This window comes from Bipolaris zeicola (assembly GCF_000523435.1).
Source record: "Bipolaris zeicola 26-R-13 unplaced genomic scaffold scaffold_163, whole genome shotgun sequence".
Classification (NCBI taxonomy): Eukaryota; Fungi; Ascomycota; class Dothideomycetes; order Pleosporales; family Pleosporaceae; genus Bipolaris; species Bipolaris zeicola.
The window spans coordinates 1-19,835 of NW_006912212.1; the positions used below are offsets into that span (position 1 = coordinate 1).

The following is a 19,835-nucleotide window of genomic DNA, read 5'->3' on the forward strand; positions in this document are numbered from 1 at the left end:
AATTCAGAATACTATCAATTTCTTCCATCAATTATCACAGTCTTTTATCACAGTGATCCAAATCAATCCTTGATCAGAAAAAAAACCCTCACAGTCTGACAACTAGGCTCCAGGCTGTATCGCCATATTGGTCTTGTATTTCTACTGATGATGGCGCTCTCGAGAGCAACTTTTTGATAACCTCTTTGTGACGGTATAATACTGCGATCAATAGAGGACATTCCCCAAGAGCATTCTGTAAGGCTGCCGGTGCACCATGTTGCAAAAGCATCTCGACCACGTTAGTAAGACCTCTCCTAGAAGCCAATGCAAGTGCATCGGTATCATATTCGCCATTTTCTTCATCGTCAATGCCTTCTTCGTAGTCTTCGATTTCAGACACAGCGTTTAATTCTAAAGATCTAGCTGTGTTGGCCCCGGCGCTGAGTAACTGAAAGATCATGCCTTCCAAAACAAGGTCACGCCGAGGCAGCTGGTCTTTGAGTGCGAAGAAGACGGCACCATCAAGATTCAGTTTCTTTTCAATCAGTGTCGAGAGAAGATTCGTGTTTCTGTTGCTGATAGCATGAGCCAACAATGCGGCCTCTCTCCCTAAGTATTTGAGATTGACGCCTGCTTCGATGAGTTTGAGGACAACCCCACCCATGTTGTGCTCCAGAGCAAAATCGAGTGCTGTTTCATCGCCGTTGTTCTGCGTGTTGATGACTGTATCGAGTGCCACTGAGAGAGGCGTGACCCCACACTCTTCATCAGGATCATGATGTTCACGATGGCTTTCGCAGTCGACTATTCGATCTAGCAACGTCAAAGCCATATCCTGGTGGCCATCTCTCGTGGCGAGCATCAGTGGTGTATTTCCGTCAGCGTCTCTTTTTTCAAACCCCTTGAAACCCGACTCTAGTATCATATTGACCGCACTTATGGACCCAAAGGCCACTGAGACATGTAAAGCTGTCGCTTGGATAAATGGCCACCCGAGAGGCATGTGTACGCTATTCGGGTCGCGAGTTCTCCATAGGGTGGCAAGCTTGCGCATAGCCTCAGAGTTCGACTTCCATTGCATTGCAGAAAGTAAGTCATATTGAGGAATTCCTTCCTGTTCAACTTTCTTGATGTGCGTAAACAAGAACCGTACGGCGTATGGCGCTAACAGGTACTTCGAGGAGATGGTACCTTTTGGAAGAGTAGCATCTTCCAGTATATCTTCCAAAATCATGTACCGAAGACAAGACCTTGAAATCTGTAGTTAACTAGCTCCTATAAAAGATTGTGCTGCAGTTAAATGATTGCCAAAGAGACTAGCAAACTTCTCTGTTAGGAAATCCGCCACTGATTGATGAATAAGTTGAGTCTCTCGGTCTGAGTCTGGTGCGTTGATTTCATATTGCTCCCATAATTCGCGGCTTTGGAAGCAGATAAGACCTCTAGAGATGTACTTCACGTATCTCTCGAAATCGACCACAGTGTCGGACCAACCTTCATGGGTTCGGAGGTCGCGGACCGTCCTATAACTCATGTCTTTATCGGCAGCAAGCGCATTCCGAAGCTCTTGGGCAGACAAAGGTCTTTCTGCGAAGAGTACCCATTGGAAGATCTTTGCCGTTTGATGCTGTTTCGCTGCTGGAACCCCGCTGAGAATCGTTTCGTACATTTCGCTCAGTGTTTCCGGGCAGTTGGCGATTTCTTCGAGAAGCTTCTCTTCTTTAGTGCCAGTTAAAGTTTTGTCATTTATTCCTTTAGTCACAAGAAACACCCATTGGAATCCACCATTGGATTTGGATAGAATCTCAGCTTGGATCTGCTCACGCTTTGCCACTGGCGTGATGTCTTTCAATCGCTCCCAGACATACCATCGTATATCCTGACAATTCGTCTTCTCCACTTGTACCGAGGGTATGGTATCAAGCGCAAGGATCGGGTAGTGTCTTGAGGACAGACATACTCTGAATTTCGCATGCTTCCTTTTTGCCTGGTAGGTAAGACCTTTGAAATATGCTAACAAACTCTTTGCGGGATCTTCCCCGCATTCGTCAAGTGCGTCGATAAAGATGATAAGACGTTGATGGTGAGTAGCCTCTGATAGTAAATTGTACAAGGCTTCTTTGAGTTCGTTCTCAGTCCATTCCCATGCGTCTCTGCCGTAACGTTTCTCTTTCTCTGTACACTTCGCAGCTAGCTGAGCCAGATGTTCTGGGAAGTGTTCGAGCATTGAGCTTAACAGCGCGCGGAATAACCCCAATAATGACCTCTGCAAGGGCTTCCCTTGGCCATGGAAGAAGAAAGAAACAACAAGGTTGTCTGGACTGCGCTCACGCATTCTGTTAACGCAATGCTTCATTAGCACAGACTTGCCTGCTCCAGGGTCTCCCTTGATCCAAAAGAGTCCCAAATCTCCTTCCATCCAGACTTGGTAGCCTGTATGTTCAAAAAGCCATTCACAGGTACCTACGGCGGTATGAATATCATGGAACCGATGTTCTTGCTCCGGAAAAGAGAGTGATCTCAAGCAATCTAATCCAAGTCAGTAATCCATTAGGTGGCTGATCAAGGTTTGCCTACCGTGTTGCTCAGACGAGAGTGGTACTGACGCTGTGAATTTCTGCAGGCTTTAGTTGTTAGCAGAGCACTACAACTGAAGTAACAAGATAGCAAGGTTTACTCACTCTGCGGTGTCAGTCTCAGGGCTCGAGATCAAAGCGGGCTGTTGCAGATCCGTCTTCCGAGAAGTTGAATGGAAGTTCGATTCGATAACCATTGGGGACCATTACCGACTCGGCCTACGGGGGGATGTACACACGAACTAGCGCGGTAGAAGTCTCAAAGAGACGCGATACACAATTCCTTCATTATTCGACCGTGTACAAGCCGCTTCCTACTAGATATTCATCAAATCGCGGTACTCAGTATCTTGCCCAAAACTTGACATATTCAGGGTTAGTGCCTGAGTATGCATTGAAATTCTCAGGTGTATCACTTGAAATCAAAGCAGAGTTAGCCGAGGCAACTTATTGTCTGGAAGTGACAAAGATCCGGTATCCGAATAACATGGGTAGCCTGACTGCCGATTATGAGGAGACATAGGTGAGGAGACATAGGTAGATGAAGACATTTAGGGACTAGACAGAGGCAAATGTCGGTAGTCGGGACTAGGCGGAGGCTGGTGGAACAGACGATGCACGGCATATCGGTAGCATAAATCTCCGATATTTGCTACTTTCGGTATTACTAGCAACAATCATGTAGATATACAGACATGGTAATCGTCTCCTTGTTAGACACTTGAACATTTAAAGCCTACCGTCGAGGTCGTAGAGATATGTCCGTACCAACTGCAGCAAATCTCATAACAACAGCAAGCCAAGAGCGATTAGGTCCCTCCTTGAACAGAATCTCAGCTATAAAATCGTAAGATGCGTCGATCAGCATTGTTGTTAACGGCTCTTGCGAGTTCCGGTTCAGCTTTCTTCCGTTCACCATCAACCACCCCAGTACTCGATGAACCATCCACCGTAAGTACCTACAACAGAATTGGCTGGTTAGTGCTTACATATCAAGATCAATGGCCCGGGTGTCGACTTGACAACCGCGATGACACTTGGTGCTGGCAATTTAATCAACAGCTATTGGTACGCATTATGGTTAACTGCGGAGAATGGCCATGGCTATTTCGCTATTACCACTCTTTCTCAAGTTATCACTGCAGGGGAAGGCATCAATTCCTGCCTATCTCTCCTAGATATCGATACAGGAGAATACTACGGGAGAACTGATTTTACTCCGGGGACACTTTCAAATACGACATACGACATTAGCAACAAGGTTGCGCACCAATACTCGACTAAACCTGATCTGGTTTCTGTGCAGCACGCAGAGACCTTCCATCCCTGTGTGACAATGAATCTCACCCTCGAGCCGCGAGGCCCCAATTTATACCACGCAGGTTCGGGAATTCATTGGTTCGGGGGTGGAATTACCCATGAGATTGCATCTCCTCAACTATGGGTTACAGGCAGCATTAACGTGAACGGCACTGATGTTGCGGTTATTCCTGAGGAATCAGTGGGTTGGTTGGATCGACAATGGGGTCCTGGTGCTCCCACAAAAGGATGGGACTTCTATACCATCTACTTATCGAATGGATGGTCGATGAGCGTTTGGCATGTATCCTCCACCAATCTTCCATTGAAACTATCACGTTTTGCAACTGTTCTATTCCCTAATGGACATACCGAGGTTCACACCTTAGAGGACGACATTCATCCTACCGGGCCATGGGTATCACCGGTCACCAATCTTACATACCACAATGGATATACTTTGAACTTACCAACTCTGGGTCTATCTTTGGAGGTTACAGTAAAACATCCAGGTACAGGAGAACTGACTAATTTGGATGTTCCTGGTCTTGGAACGACTATCCTCGAAGCTTACGTTGAAGTTTCAGGAATCCATGATGGCGAACCAGTTACCGAATTTGGAGTGTCGGAACAATTGAATAGCCTTTAAAGCTGTCTTGTAGTTTAGGTTGAGATATAGGCGCAGTTTGTTGGAGACCGTTGGTGTAGAGGATAAAAGGAGATAGAAGGAGGTAGAAGAGATATTGTATGATGCAGTAACGCGTGGAGCTATCGAGACACGCACTTTCCTGATCCGTTGTTGCTTTCATGTTTCTATCAATTCGTTGGTTCATGTTTAACAGCTATAGTGACATTTCGAAGTGAAACTTAGAACGCGTAGCAGTAAGCAGATTGTATCTATTTAGCCTGAAGGCGAGTTCAGTCGCTCTGCAGTATGAAGTTGCTACCTAGTAGAACATTTAGTATTCATTAGGCATCCTAGAAGACCCGATTCCTTCGATGCGCTAATAAAAGCAATTACTGTAATCTGAGTTGCTCAATGGGGCCCGTGAATAATAGGCTTTTGTTACTCGACAATGAACATTTCTATTGGTGGTTTTTTGTTCTGTTGCGCTAGCATACTACTACATTGTTTCTGGTACCTTCTAGTCCGCATCCATGGATCCAACGGTCCGTTCCGTAAAACAGATTCATATTTGACTATCCGGCGAATACACTACGTAGCTGATGTCGTATACTCCTTCTTATTCTTCTTATTCTTGTTCTTGAAAATGTCAACCCGACGTGTCGTCCGACTAGCATAAGGCGCATCTCCAACATGGCAAGGTCATGCGCGGTGCAATTCCGCGGTCCCCTCCCAAAGCGGAAAATAAGTTGTCTTCCACATTTACGTTCATCCCTTCTGACATGATGGCCACTAGCTTCATGAATGCCCTCGGTGTCTTCAAGGAACCTGCTGAGACGGAAGCTTTGGGCATCAGGATTCCAATACTATGCGTCATGTTTGTTGACTCGGAGCATCACGAAAAAAAAGGAAAGCCTGATGAAGAAAGTGGTGCTGTACAGGGAAACGCTGCTTATCGAGCGCGTTTCGGCCGACTTTTTTTGTTCTGGACTAGTCTGGGATGAGCCTAGCTCGTAGGCTTACCATGTATATCTATACGCAGCTAGGTTCTTGATAGAGCGGTGGCCCAAGACAAAAATTACCTGACCTACTGTTACTAGGAGCTATTTCTCTCCGTCGGTGGCTTTGAAGATAGTACTAGAACCTTACCTATATGGCCAAGAAATCCCACTTGTATGACTCAATATATTGTTTCTTCTGCTTTATAACAGCTTATATCCACCACTAGCAAGCGTGTGGGTAGCCAGAAGTAATTATGTGCATATAACGGTGACTAGCCGACGACATGGACAACGTACTGTCTTCCACTCACTCTATCTTCGGAGTCGCGACATTGTAACCGCCGAAGGACACTAGTCGGGCGCAACAGGTCACAGGAGCCAATAGCCGTGTGGCGGTGTGCTTACCGGCTCGGCCGAGGTGTTGTGATGTTTGCAAGGTTGCATACTTACTAGTGGATGGTATACGACCGCTATATCTTTGATTTGACACATGATGAGGATAATACGACTCTCATTCGACGATTACAAATTCAAAGAGAGTGATGGTATTCCAGTTATGTTGTTACACAGAGGGTACAACTGGGGCTTGGCTTTGAGCCGCGGGAGTAGTTATGCGATCATGGGCGAAAATGCGGCTGAGTTGTGTGTGGGGAAAAGAGGGGGTATTTCGGTTAAACAATGCGGGACATGTCTCCTTTAACCAAATATCTACGGAATAATACTCTATGGAATTTGTGAGTCGCGGATATAAGTAGATGCAAGAGACTTCATCTGGGACCATGTGCCCAATAATACGTGAACGCGCCCTACGAATATGCAATGCAAGTGTATACTTACTTGGTGGCCCCGGTAAAAAGCACGCCTTACGCCCTGAAGCACCCATGTTCGGGGTTCAGCGCACAATCTCTCCGTGACAAGCCACCGACGATGCGGACATAGAGGTGATTGCACACCCCGGCCCGTACTTGGCTGCTAGTATTCTAGCCGTGTTCCAGCTTGTGCCTCTTAAGCAATCATGCTGGTCTTTGTACGCATACGTTTGTGTCGGCTATTTGCTTTGCCTATTCCCGGGCGCGGATACAAATAGTTGAGAAGTATACACATCTTAGTGCCATCGATTTAATTACTAGCTACCTTTGAGTGTGCTTTACTAGCCTCTGTATTTTCGAAACGACGAGCTGCGCAATACATTCTGAGCATCGAATGATAGCAACTTAACTCGAACGCGAGACCTCTTCTATTCCTCACATACCAACGCCATGTCCGAACGAGGGCCATCAGAACTCTATCGACACCCCACAAGAAGCGAGATCATTGACCAAGCAGTAGCCGAAGGCCACGATGCAGATATCCCAACCAACCTTGGCTCGATACATCAAGCGCCAAGTCACACTTCCGGCAACGCAGCCTGGCAACACAAGGCCAAAGACGAATACGAACCAGGAGAGAAAGATATCGAAAAGGGCAACACCAATTCAATATCTAGCGGCGATGACGACGACACAGAAGCAGACGATGACCGAGACCCCAACATCGTCGACTTCGACGGTCCTGACGACCCTGAGAACCCAATGAACTGGACAGCCTTCAAGAAATGGGGCACAGTATCTCTAGTCTCTGCAATCACCTTCCTCACACCACTCGCGAGCTCGCAGTTTGCACCCGGCGTACCCGACGTCATGCGCGAGTTCCATTCGACAAACGACCTACTCTCTGGCTTCATGGTGTCAGTGTACGTGCTTGGCTTCGCATTTGGGCCGATGATTATCGCGCCACTGTCTGAAATGTATGGGCGATTGCCGCTATATCACAGCTGCAATCTCTTGTTTATTATATTTACGATTGCGGCGGCTGTGGCAACAAATATGACGCAGTTTATTGTGTTTAGGTTCTTCATGGGGTGTTTTGGCGGAGCGCCCATGGTGCTTGGGGGTGGCACGATTGCAGATTTGATTCCGAGAGAGCAGAGGGGGACAGCGATGTCGGTGTGGATTATGGGGCCTAGTAAGTCAATATGGCCATTCTTCCTGCGGAAATGTGGCTGATGCGTTTGATGTAGCTATTGGGCCTTGCGTCGGTCCTGTGATCGGTGGCTTCCTCACGGCTGCAAAGGGGTGGAGATGGAACTTTTGGTTTGTGGCTATACTGGTAGGCTTCTCATCACGATACGTAAGAGCTCGGCTAACTTAAACCTCAGGGTAGTGCATTCTTCATCATCTCACTTATCCTCATGTCAGAAACGTCCGCTGTCATCATCCTCCAACGCAAAGTCAACCGCTTGAAAGCCTCAACCGGCAACTCTAAACTGCGCTCCAAACTTGACACAGGGCTTACCCCTCAACAACTCTTCCGATACTCAATCGTCCGCCCGGCTAAAATGCTGTTTCTTTCGCCAATCTGCTCTTCCATCTCCATATACATCGCGGTCATGTACGCCTATCTCTACATCCTCTTCACCACCTTCTCGGCCGTCTTCAGGAAGCAATACGGATGGAGTAGCAGCATAAGCGGTCTTTCATTCCTAGGTATAGGTATAGGTTCATTCATTGGGCAATCCATTGTCGTCCATTACGGCAACAAAACTGTCAACAAGCACATCAAACGCGGCGATTTCCGCCCCGAACACCGGCTCTACAATATGTGCATCGGCGGCATCTCTATTCCCGGCGGACTCTTCATGTACGGCTGGAGCGTCCAGTACCAGACACACTTTATTGTGCCTATGATTGCAACGGGCATGATTGGATTTGGCCTGTTGATGACGTTTTTGCCTGCCAACACATACCTGGTTGATGTGTTCACGGTGCATGCGGCGAGTGCCATGGCAGCAGCAACGGTGCTGAGGAGTCTGGTTGCAGCGTTCGTTCCGCTGAGCAGTAAAACTATGTATGAGAAGATGGGGTATGGATGGGGTAATAGTATGTTGGGGTTCATAGCGACCGCACTGGTGCCGATTCCATTTTTGTTCCTCAAGTTTGGGGATAGGATTCGAGCGAGAAGTACAGTCAAACTATGAGTTAGGGAGGGTAGAATTGCATTTCTTCATGTTTGAAAGACTGTTCGGACCGGTCGTAATATGCGGCTAAAGCTGTAATGATGATGATGGGTACATATGTAAAGATAGGATAACGAGCTATATGAGTAACACGTCTACATACTTTAATATACTATGACTTGAATTTGTTGCATCTGCTTGGCTTATAGCACATCAAATTATTTTACTCGGAAAAGAAAAGCAGGCCACATCCTACCCTTCTGGAATAGAGTATCAAAGAATAGCTTTGCAGTGAGAGTCAAAAGAGTCAAAAAAGAAGCCTGCACGAAAACGGGTATATGCCTATTAGGCACACCTCCATTGGATACAATAACCAGATCGATTATTGTTGTGGCGAAGGCGACAGAAGAGCGAGCTATAGCTGCGATGAGATAGTAGCATAACGAACTATGGTTAATATATTATATGCATGTACGAAGCTATTACTCGCATGGCAGTCGTGGGGCCTGTGCGGAGGGCGGAGTGCGGGACCCGTGATTACATAAGAGGTCGCTGTGCCTGTTTGAGAACTGCATCATCGCTGTTGAATTGCCTCAAGTCTTCTGTCCTCTTACCCGAGCATACTATCGCATAGCAAATCGCTCCTCGCCCGCACCCAGGCGTTCATCTCTCCCCGCCCCTCTCGTTTCTTTTTCGGTCCTCGCTTATCTGCCCGTCATGTCTGGCCAACAGTGTCTCCGCCGCCTACCAGCTGCCATGCGCTCTGTGCGAGCTTTGCGCGCAAGCCCCCGATGCACTCCTACTGCCCGCTCCTACTCGGCTCTCACCAAAGCCAACTCATCCGGTCTTCTGGGCCAGGCCTCAAGGTGCGGCCAATTGCTCCACCCCACCGACATGCCATCAACTGACACCCCCCACACAGGCGCCCAGCTCAGCTCTCCTCACAGCGCCTATGCGCTCTCGAGCAGATAAGAACCTATGCCGACACCATCGTCAAGGTGCCCGAAATGGCCGAGTCCATCACCGAGGGAACTCTCAAGCAATGGTCAAAACGTGCGATCAACTCTCGTTGCTCGACTGCGGGGGCAAGCTAACGACGTGTGCAGAGGTTGGCGACTTTGTTGAGCAAGACGAAGAAATCGCAACCATTGAGACTGACAAGATTGATGTTGCTGTAAATGCGCCCGAGGCCGGTATCATCAAGGAGTTCCTGGTCAATGAGGAGGACACCGTCACTGTTGGACAGGAGATTGTGAAGCTTGAGCCTGGCGCGGCGCCAGAAGGTGGAAAGAAGGAAGCCAGCCAAGAACCCAAGGAACCCGCTTCTCAGGACCAGGAGACTTCATCGCAACCTGAAGGCCAGCAGGAGCAGTCTCAGCCTGAGGCGCCAAAGGAGGAATCCAAGCCAGCGCCTCCTAAGCAACAAGAGCAGCCCAAGCAGGAATCGAAGCCTGAGCCCAAGAAGGACTCCAAGCCAAAGGAGGAGCCCAAACCCGCAACCCCCGGCAGCCGTGAGGAGCGTCGCGTATGTATACAGAGTCTGTCTCATGTTATATGTGCACTAACCGTTCAATGCAGGTCAAGATGAACCGCATGCGTCTCCGAATTGCCGAGCGTCTCAAGCAGTCGCAAAACACGGCCGCTTCTCTGACCACCTTCAACGAAGTCGACATGTCCTCCATCATGGAGTTCCGCAAGCTCTACAAGGATGAGATTCTCAAGAACAAGGGCGTCAAGCTTGGCTTCATGTCCGCCTTCTCCCGCGCTTGCATCCTCGCCGCGCGCGATGTCCCCGCTGTCAATGCTTCCATTGAGGGCCCTAACGGCGGCGACACCATTGTGTACCGCGATTACGTCGACATCTCGGTTGCCGTCGCTACCGAGAAGGGCCTTGTCACACCCGTCGTCAGGAACGCAGAGAGCATGGACATGGTTGGCATCGAGAAGGCCATTGCAGACCTCGGCAAAAAGGCACGTGATAACAAGCTCACCATTGAGGATATGGCCGGTGGTACTTTTACCATCTCCAACGGTGGTGTCTTTGGCAGTCTGATGGGCACTCCCATCATCAACCTCCCACAAACGGCTGTGCTCGGTCTGCATGCCATCAAGGAGAAGCCCGTCGCCATCAACGGAAAGGTCGAGATCAGGCCGATGATGTACCTCGCCCTCACCTACGACCACCGACTTCTTGACGGACGAGAGGCTGTCACTTTCTTGGTCAAGGTCAAGGAGTATATTGAGGACCCCAGGAAGATGCTGTTGTAGATATGGGCGCGTTCTTGCGTGTCAATTTTTTGTACATTAGGACAGCATTAGCTTGACGAATGTTGATCAAGAGAGAGTTTGGTTGAGTTGTAGCTGGCGGTTTTTTCCGGAGCTGTGCTCTAAAACCCTTGGGGCAACTACACTAAGCGAGCGATACCATTGCGCATCTACGTACGATATCCATTATAGTCGTCACGATAATATGAATCTGTTTCACTTTGTCAGTTATACATGTTACCTGGAGTGAAGACCAAATTTCGTGAAAAGCTCTACACTTACCATTGCCGAGAGATGATCCTGCGCTTTTGGAACTATCCAAGTACGTTCGCATAATCAAGACAATCATCGAAACGGCACATCCATCGTGTTTGCCAATATTATCTGAACTGCTCGAGTAGGCCAATCATCAGGATTTCCAGGGCCGACATGTAATACTGAAAAAAAACTATCCATTATCGAAACATGCAACATTTCCCGATGAAAACGAATTCCAACAAGTTGAATCACTTGTCCAAGTAACTGGTATAGAGTCAAAAAAATACGAAATTAGAATTTGCAGTGTACCAACAGGCTAGCACGAAATGCGCACGGCGCTGTGTTGCTTAATGATATTTTTGGAAAAATCATATAGCATACGATCCCGTTTAGCACAATCTTTCCAGTCTGAATGGTCATGGTTCACTGATTATTGGGTAGTAAGATGTTTGTACGAATACTTTTTAGTTAGATATGTTGATTGAGAGAAGGAGACTTCTTCATGGTGCGAGTGTACTAAGTGGTAGAGAAAACTTAATTCCATGTGCTTCTCCCATCCTGCACATACTACATGTTACCGTGTATGTTTATTCGTAAGTAGATAATAATGATAAATATACTATATACACTTACCATGGATATCATCTCTCATCTTCCTAGGCATTTAGACGCTGCTCGCACCCCTATGTAGCCATCTCATGCGAAGTAAAAAAAAAAGAAAGTAAGCACCCAGCCAAATCAGCATGAACAGAACTGTGTCAACACGCAAAAGATAACGTTGTATACGTGTGGGTCAGCCATGTCACTTAAGATGCAAAAAGAAAAAAACGATGCGGAGGAGATTCGAACTCCTGCGGCCGAAGCCATATGATATCTAGTTAATTCGAGTCATACCCATTAACCACTCTGGCACCGCACCTGAATGCTGTGATCATTGATGGAAATTTTGGGTATTAGGTAAAATATATTAGACAACGTTTTTTGACGTGAAGCGAGGTGTGGGCGACGTGGGGCAATACAACTCCGTTGCTTTCTCCAACGGACGTTGTGGAGTATCGTATACTAACACGGAATGGTAGTTTTGCATGCGAACTTGGTATAATGATTTGATTCACCATGAGTATCCAAGAGATAATGAAGTGGTGGAAGGTTCACGAAACAACTATAGATGTTTTGGTATCATGCATGCATGCATTCTTTATTTCATTACAACTCTAAAAATCTATTCTACAAAAATAACAAATGCCATCAAATCCCTTTGCTAACTCCCAAACTCCAATCCTCATATCCAGTTACTGCCAAAACTTTGCAACATCCTCGATCCTCAGACACTCGGGCTCTTCATGCACTCTCGTCGCAGGAACAGCATCCTGTCTCGCCGGCTCAGCAGCTTGTATGCCCCAGCGCGCAAGCTCTTCTGAACTCTCTGTCCACTCGTCTTCACTGCAGGGTTGAGGTTGCGAAACAGTAGGGTTTGGTTTTGCATCGACTGTTTGGCAATGCTCGGTGTACGCGTAGAGCGTGTGCCGTTGAGCGCGGCAATGACCGATGGTGTGGTCGTGTTGGTTTGTTGGTACAGCTGTGATGATTGTGGTAGCTGTCATGTTCGCTGTTGTATTTGCTGGGATCTCTGGTTGTGGTTGAGATGCGAGCTTGAATATGTGTATGTGTAATGTAGATGTGATTGCTGATGCTTTGTTGTGGTGGTGGATACGAAAGTGGCAGGTACTCAAAGCCTTTTATACGAATGGTTAGTGGACGAAGTCATGCAGTCACGGAGCGTGGATACGAGTTTGTGCGAGGACAAGGTGACGGTGCGGAGGACGCCGCCATGTATGGCGTTATTGCATTGCATTGGGTAAGCTAAGTTTGGTGATGGTGGTGAGATTGGAAAGTGGTGCCACCTTCGCCACATGAGCGAGAAATAGTAATCTTGCCAACGCAGCTAAAGACGGAACGCTACGGAACTACGGAAATAAAAATAACAAGTTGAAATCATTGTATACAGCGCACGACAATGGGTATCCTAAGCTCAAGCAAGCTCAACTGAAATGCAAAAAAAAAGGTTCGAAGGAATCGGTAAAAAAAAAAGAGTAAAACTTCAGGAGTCTTCGGCTTCGGCACGCGAAGACTCTGACACTGGCGGCGAGGGAGGGTGCGAGGTGTCGAGATATGCTCTCTTCGCATGTGGCAGCTCATCTGTTTCCGCTTCTGTGCGTGCGCGCTTGTGTAGCGCATTGGCTGATTCGACGTTTATGTGCGGTAGGTTGGATTGGTTATCATGGCGCTGTGACTGCCTTGCTTCCTTTTTCTTAACCACAGCCTTCTTCCACTGTGCCACGACGCGCACGACGGAAGCAACACGCTCGAAATGCGACATGGGTGGTGCAGACTCCATTTCCACCCACTCAATCTTCCTTAGACCCATTAGTGCCTTGTTGGCAAAGGACTTGGAGAGAGCTTTGGTCATAAACTCAATTTGCTGCTGGTTTAGGATTGGATCTCGGAGACCAAAACGCAGGGTCAGGTAACCCCTGGGCCTGGTCCGCCAACTGGGCAAGTGCAACGTATGTGCTTTCGTGAGTTTCAGAGGCGCCAGGAAGATGTGTTGTTCGCTGTAGTGAACGCTCTTACCACGCGACCATATCTGGGACGGAGTATCCTTGCGGCGAGGGTCCATGTTGATACGCTGGTACAGACGGAATGTAGATATCGGACCCTCGCCGTCCTTGTCTAGGAGCTCCTTGATAGCATCAATAAGCGCACGGGTGTACGAGTTCTTGCCAGGAGCTTCAGTCGTCTGATCGATTGCACATGCGCTGAGAAGCTCGAATCGCTTGTGGCCATCCTTGGAAGACTTGACAAAATTGCTCGAGTAGCAGGTATCCAGGATGGTCAGGACATCTCCCTCGACATCCTCATGCCTGAGAAGATCTTCTGCCTTGTTCCAAGTTGCGCGGGCAGTCGTGCGGAATCCTCTATCCTGGAGCAGAACGTTGTTGCGGAGACTGCCCGTGAGTTCGAGGCAGTGTTTCTGGTCGTTGAAAACGCCATGGCCGGTGTAGTATACAATCAAGAGATTATCTGGTCCATCGTTGTTGCAGATGAAATCGCTAACATAGCTGTCTAGCTGGTGCTGTGGCTTCTTTACGACGTTGAGTTCGACGATGCTGGTGGCGTAGTTGAATCTATCACGGAAGAGAGCGCCGAGTTCCCTTGCCTAGTAAAGTCAGACGGTGACGTACGCCAACACGTGTTTCACACCAACTCACCTCTTCGCCCGTCTTGAGCTCGTCAAGGTCATCCGCCCACTTGATGATCAACACTGCGACATGCGAGTACCCCTCCGGCAGGTCCATGTTCCGTGCAATAGCCTCAGCCCACCAGTTCTGCATCTCTGCGGCTCTTTCTTGGTATTCAGCATCTGCCGCGCTCGAGGTGCTCTCGGGCATACGCCCATCGCTCTGCTGAACCGGTCCATCTTGGGATGGCTCTTCGTCAATCGATTGTATGCGTATGTCGGCATGGATAACTTTGTTTGGATATGGGTTTACAACGCGAGGAGCGGCCTCGGCTACCATTGTTTGCACGACGTGCGCGCCAGTGTCTGAGGAGAGAGCCATGAATCAAGAGGACAGCGGGGTTGCTGCAGAAGGTGAGGTTTGCAGCAACCAGCCATAATTAAGAAAGCGTTCGCGGTGGCTTTCAGCCCCCATATTGGCGGGACATGCACGACACGCGCGAGCGGGGAGATGTGGTAGATGCGAGGGCCAGCCTGCCAATCAACGCCGGGCCAATTTCCGCTTGGGGGCCGCACACGGAGCCTTCATTGTCTATTTTCGATCATTGTCTTGCCGGAATCATCGGTGCCGTGTGCGAACGCTGCTCATGGCAAACTGCACATGGGAATGTTGGCTTACTCAATCGAGGTGCGCCTCCAGCGCGAGCTGATAAACGGTGTTGGTCGGACAAGGCATAAACGATGCCGAAGCGGCGGCTGTGCAAGCAACCATTTGGGCCCCCATCTGTAATCATACCAGTCACAAACCTGTGCTGCCTGGGGCTGCATTAATCGTCCTTCTAAGAGGCCAGCAATAAGGACTTGTATATTAACACCCGATTCTTCTCTTCCTCAAGGCACAATCCACAAGGCTTTTCTGCCTCACTTCTCGCATCTCCCCAAGCCATGGCAACCACCACACTCGGCACGCAGCACATGCAGCCTGCTGAAGACATTCACGCAGCTGACAATCAGCCACACGACGAGTTTCTGGCCTCTCAGCCTGAATATGAAATTCCAGACACCAAATCAGGCGTGCGCGTGGATCCCGACGCCGCAATGGTAAGCTCGGGGTTCTCCATTACACATGCAATGCCGTCTCACAATGCCTTAGGCAAGCGCGCGGTTCAAAAAGGGCGATGTCGTCCACAAGCCAGTTTTCGTCAATGGCCTGCGCAGCAAGGGTGTCTTCACAATCTACGACCGCAGATCCAATCCCGCGGGCTATGTCGAGTACAAGCTCAAGGATGTCTACAACATGAGGGTCGAATCTGGATGGACTCGCGAGAAGGAACTGAAGCCTGGTAACTAAGCGTTGTCACCTCGCCTTGCCATGTGGCTCAGCTCACCGGTAGCTGCCAGGCAGCTGAAATCAAGGCGGGAGTAACCAATCGCGCATGAGGCGTTAGGGGCGTTCGGGGGCTGAGCTTTATTGAGGGGGACAACAATCCCCGTCCCAAGTCATGTCTGATGGCTATGCAATTTCTGTTCCGCCACACTTTTACGAGCCACACTTTGTTCTTAATGTCTGTCTGACCATTTCTTGAACCTGTGCAAAACTTTTCATCCTCTCTCCTATTGCATCCTCGGTGACGTGAAGAGCTGCGCTCCCTTTCAGGCCCATAATGACCCCTCCTCGAACCATGACGGGAGACACCTACATCGAAAAGGCCCCCGGATCCCCAGCATCCCCGACCAACACAGATGCAACTCTAGCTGAGGAGTTTGTTGAAACCGCCGACGACACCCACTCCACGATCCATCCGTCCGTGCGGACAGATTCGATTGATATCGAGAGTGCACAGCCTCGTAGGTGTTCCCACCCGCCCATTTGGCCCCCAAAGTCTGCCTGCCGGTCTTGGCTCAACGCCCCGTCTCGTCATGTCGCTATCGCATGTAGCCATCGCATGTGAAAACGCCTTGCCGTCAGCACCCATGTGCATAATGGCTCGGAGATTCTGGACCAAGTACATCGAGACGCCATGCGCGCTTCGTGGAAACCAAATAAACTAATGTTCGGATAGAAGGGAAGGAAAAGCGCCCCAAGTTGCTCCAACGGATAACGGTGCCTTTCCGTTCGGCACCTGAACCAGAATATGTGACCGAAAATAGAACGCGCAAGTGTATGCATTGCCCTCTCCTTAGGTCGCTCATTTCTCACAATTGGCAGTGGAGGAAACCCCCAACGGATTTCCCAGACTTGCTGCATTCCAAGCGAGCGAACCAAATTTCTCATTGTACCGCTCTTTCAGCTACTTACACTCACGCGTCCTACTTGACCTGCAAGACCAAATCACTTGTCTAGAGAAGGAGTTGGACGAAATTGATTGGGAAGATCATGACGAAGATGCCGACCGTTTGAAGTCAAGAGACTATGATGTTCAACAGCCTGATGGAGAAGGGGAGCCACGTACCCGCCGAGTTATACTTCGTGAGATCCAGTCGAAGCTATTAGAGTATGGTGAGTATCGAACTTTACAAATTGGAGTTGGATGTCAAGACTGACAACCATCTTCAGACGAGGTCCTCATCAAGGCAAGAACACTGGAATCATTCCAAAGACCTTCAGACCGCAACTACCGCAGCGTCCGGCGCTACTGCCACAACCAAAAGCCACTCATGGACGCTGAAATGGACTCCATCCGCACTAAGGAAGACATTGTCTCACTGCACAACGGCCGCGAATGGGCTACCTTTGACGGTGGCGTAGAGACAGTAATTGGCCAAATCGACCGCCTCCTACAAAAAGTCTTCCGAACCGAGTCCTTGCCACTCCAGGTAAGCATTCACCCTCTTGTGGCAAAACCCCGTCACACGATGCTGACTGTTGCTGCTTAGAAATACTTCCGCACACCAGAGGCCCAAGAAAAAACAACAAACCCCTACGTCTCCTTCTACAGCAGCTCTCGCATCGACAAACTCGTCAACGTACTCATTACTGTGGTTATCTTCTGTCTCCTCGTCGTCCCTGTAGTCACCATGTACCAGCTCACTAGTACTGCTACACATGCTGAACCCAGCCCTACTGACAAGAACGCTACTGCTGCTGTGGATATAAACAAGAGGGATACTTTCAATGCGGTTGGTGTTTTGATGGTTTTTACGTTGCTGTTCAGTGCTGCGATGAGTTTGCTGACGAAGGCGGCGAGACACGAGCTGTTTGCGGCATCTGCGGCTTATTGTGCCATCTTGGTTGTTTTCATAGGGAATTTCGCGGGCCCGGGGAATTGATAGGCGTTTGATGTTAATGATTAATGATAATGAGTTATGATTGATGATTGGTATTGGCGTTTGGTGAATGCCAGCTGGGCAGTGAGGGAGAAGTTCAGTCAGAAGATGCCTTTTGCTACTCTTTCAGAATTGGTAAAAATCCCTCTTACCCTGAATCCGGTAGATTTTTGGTGCGCCGGTTCTTGCACTAGATGTTCTACGTTGCAAAATATGTACCAAGGCCCTCTTGGTGGATCCAGATGGTTGGATGAAAACTGCCCCGTGGCACAGACCCAACTTCCCCAGATGCCGCACGGTTGCTAGACTAAATACTAAGATCGATGAGCGCCGGAAATACGACAAAGGAGTAACCGGAAGTGAATACTCCTCTCTTCCACAATTAGAATTAATGGATGAGTTTTCATCGATTGAACCTCATAACTGTTTCTATTGTGACTCAAGACAAGGGTTTCGGAGACGACTTCATGGGTCTCAGACACCCCGGAAGCAACCGGAAAGTCTGACCACGAATCTCTCTCTGCCGCACGTAAGCAGAGACGCGATTCGTGCGTAAAGTTTGAACAACAAGATGTTAAATAACTAATCCTTTTGTGTGCTACTTGTTCGCTCTTCTCGCTTTCTGTTTTCTTTGTAAAAGGGCGTAGTCCGGACAAGAATTAGACGACAAAGCCTAACAACACATTACTTCGAATCGATGAGATTCCTCGACTACACACCAGTATCATTCTCCCATTCTCGGAAATTCTCGGAAATATTGCAATGTCATTCCTTCTCAACTACGCCTTTGGACAACGACCCGCTCCAAAGCGCATACCAACGGATACAGTCATACCGCTGAATAGCCAGGATGATAGAAGTGAACATAGAAACATTGCGGTGGAGCTCACTATGCGCTTCGACGATGTTCTCGATGCCCAAAAGCTCGCTGATGCACTTTGGAAATTGCTTGAGAAGCCCCGTTGGAAAAAAGTGGGAGCACGAATACGTTGGAACAACAACGGTGGACGACTTGAGAATCATATTCCGGCCCAGTATACCAAGGATCGTCCACCAATTGATTACACTCAAAAGACGTATGATATGAAATTGCAAGAACATCCCGTCTCGCGCAGGTTGCCCAATATCGAAGACAATGATTGTATACAATCATTTGAAACCTTACCTGTGACGACTGAGCTTACGCCACGGGAGGGCGGTCCAAAAGTGCTTGAATATTGGACTCACAGCGACAAGGCACAGTTAGGGCTGGACATTGCCAATTTTCAAGATGCGACGTTGGTTACAATAACGTGGCTACATACACTAATGGATGCGTTGGGACTCCATACATTGTTGGATGCATGGATCGCGGTCCTAGAAGGAAGGGATGAAGACGTACCAGAACTCTGGGACTACGATGTTGACTATTTAGAAGAGCTTGGCACGCTACAAAATGAGGAAGATGAAGAAAAGAAACAACATTCGGTATGGGCGGCAGCATCAAGTCTCAAGGACTGGATCTCGAGGCTACCCAAGTTACCCAGCTTCAAACTCATCCTTGCTGTCCTTCACTGGCGCCTATTCCAGACCCCCAAGCCACAATGCGATCGCAAAATGTACATACCAGCATCCTCCATGGCCCGACTACGCAATGAAGCAATGAGCGACCTCGCCTCACTCGACCCTTCTCAAATAACCTACAACACCACTGCTCCTCCCAAAACCACACCGTTCCTCTCCGACGGCGACATCATCACCTCCTGGCTAATCCGGCACCTCGTAACCTCCGACCTCGACCTCCCAAAGCACCCTCCCACCCGTCCAATCCTGGTCCTCAACGTCCTCGAAATGCGCGATGTACTAAGCGAAGCGACGGAAAAATACAAAGTCCTAATCCCCAAAAACACCGCATACATCGGAAACGCCACGGCCGGTATCTTCACCCCCTTTACACTAAAAGACTTTCTCGGCCTCCCCCTCGGCCACGTCGCCGCCAAACTCCGCAAGGAAATCGTCGAAAAGGGCAACCGCGAGGCGCTCGAAAAAACGCATCGCGACCAGCGGCTCGGTCGCTACGACCACATACTCCCACCGGGTACGACGATGATTCCCAAGACAATCATCATGAGTAACTGGAATAAAGCGAGGTTTTTCGAAACGGACTTTTCGGCGGCCCTTGTGCGTGGTGGGAGCGAGGAGAGCAATGGAGGAGGAAGGAGGGGGAGGCCGACGTATTACCATACTAATGGGATATTTAGGCGCCAGAGTGATTGGGTGTCTTTGGCGCACATGACGAATTTGGTCGGGAAGGATGCGAAAGGGGGGTATTGGGTTACTGCGTCAA

The 19,835-nt window shown here is 48.9% G+C and overlaps 9 protein-coding genes across 9 annotated transcripts; 6 read left to right on the plus strand and 3 right to left on the minus strand.

Moving 5' to 3' along the window:
* Positions 1–88: 88 nt before the first annotated feature.
* On the minus strand, positions 89–2,755 carry COCCADRAFT_7489 (uncharacterized protein; the record flags this gene model as incomplete). Its single annotated transcript, XM_007717033.1, has 4 exons — positions 89–1,232; positions 1,308–2,511; positions 2,560–2,606; positions 2,664–2,755. The coding sequence occupies 4 exons, from the start codon at positions 2,753–2,755 to the stop codon at positions 89–91; spliced, it is 2,487 nt and encodes an 828-aa protein (XP_007715223.1).
* An 833-nt stretch (positions 2,756–3,588) lies between these two features.
* Positions 3,589–4,506, plus strand: COCCADRAFT_103844 (uncharacterized protein; the record flags this gene model as incomplete). Its single annotated transcript, XM_007717043.1, has 1 exon — positions 3,589–4,506. One exon carries the CDS (start codon positions 3,589–3,591, stop codon positions 4,504–4,506), a length of 918 nt encoding a protein of 305 aa, XP_007715233.1.
* Positions 4,507–6,742: 2,236 nt separating this feature from the next.
* On the plus strand, positions 6,743–8,499 carry COCCADRAFT_39312 (uncharacterized protein; the record flags this gene model as incomplete). Its single annotated transcript, XM_007717044.1, has 3 exons — positions 6,743–7,487; positions 7,543–7,631; positions 7,681–8,499. The coding sequence occupies 3 exons, from the start codon at positions 6,743–6,745 to the stop codon at positions 8,497–8,499; spliced, it is 1,653 nt and encodes a 550-aa protein (XP_007715234.1).
* A 696-nt stretch (positions 8,500–9,195) lies between these two features.
* Positions 9,196–10,746, plus strand: COCCADRAFT_7492 (uncharacterized protein; the record flags this gene model as incomplete). The annotated part of the gene is made up of 4 exons (XM_007717034.1): positions 9,196–9,344; positions 9,401–9,531; positions 9,585–10,003; positions 10,057–10,746. 4 exons carry the CDS (start codon positions 9,196–9,198, stop codon positions 10,744–10,746), a joined length of 1,389 nt encoding a protein of 462 aa, XP_007715224.1.
* A 1,547-nt stretch (positions 10,747–12,293) lies between these two features.
* On the minus strand, positions 12,294–12,686 carry COCCADRAFT_103853 (uncharacterized protein; the record flags this gene model as incomplete). The annotated part of the gene is made up of 1 exon (XM_007717045.1): positions 12,294–12,686. A coding segment is annotated over one exon (393 nt), but the record flags the coding sequence as incomplete, so codon positions are not given.
* Positions 12,687–13,102: 416 nt separating this feature from the next.
* On the minus strand, positions 13,103–14,624 carry COCCADRAFT_39314 (uncharacterized protein; the record flags this gene model as incomplete). The annotated part of the gene is made up of 2 exons (XM_007717046.1): positions 13,103–14,221; positions 14,274–14,624. 2 exons carry the CDS (start codon positions 14,622–14,624, stop codon positions 13,103–13,105), a joined length of 1,470 nt encoding a protein of 489 aa, XP_007715236.1.
* Positions 14,625–15,217: 593 nt separating this feature from the next.
* COCCADRAFT_39315 (uncharacterized protein) lies at positions 15,218–15,593 on the plus strand (the record flags this gene model as incomplete). Its single annotated transcript, XM_007717047.1, has 2 exons — positions 15,218–15,343; positions 15,396–15,593. 2 exons carry the CDS (start codon positions 15,218–15,220, stop codon positions 15,591–15,593), a joined length of 324 nt encoding a protein of 107 aa, XP_007715237.1.
* A 331-nt stretch (positions 15,594–15,924) lies between these two features.
* Positions 15,925–17,512, plus strand: COCCADRAFT_39316 (uncharacterized protein; the record flags this gene model as incomplete). The annotated part of the gene is made up of 5 exons (XM_007717048.1): positions 15,925–16,090; positions 16,306–16,404; positions 16,452–16,742; positions 16,800–17,059; positions 17,120–17,512. The coding sequence occupies 5 exons, from the start codon at positions 15,925–15,927 to the stop codon at positions 17,510–17,512; spliced, it is 1,209 nt and encodes a 402-aa protein (XP_007715238.1).
* Positions 17,513–18,271: 759 nt separating this feature from the next.
* On the plus strand, positions 18,272–19,761 carry COCCADRAFT_7497 (uncharacterized protein; the record flags this gene model as incomplete). Its single annotated transcript, XM_007717035.1, has 2 exons — positions 18,272–19,669; positions 19,750–19,761. 2 exons carry the CDS (start codon positions 18,272–18,274, stop codon positions 19,759–19,761), a joined length of 1,410 nt encoding a protein of 469 aa, XP_007715225.1.
* Positions 19,762–19,835: the final 74 nt, after the last annotated feature.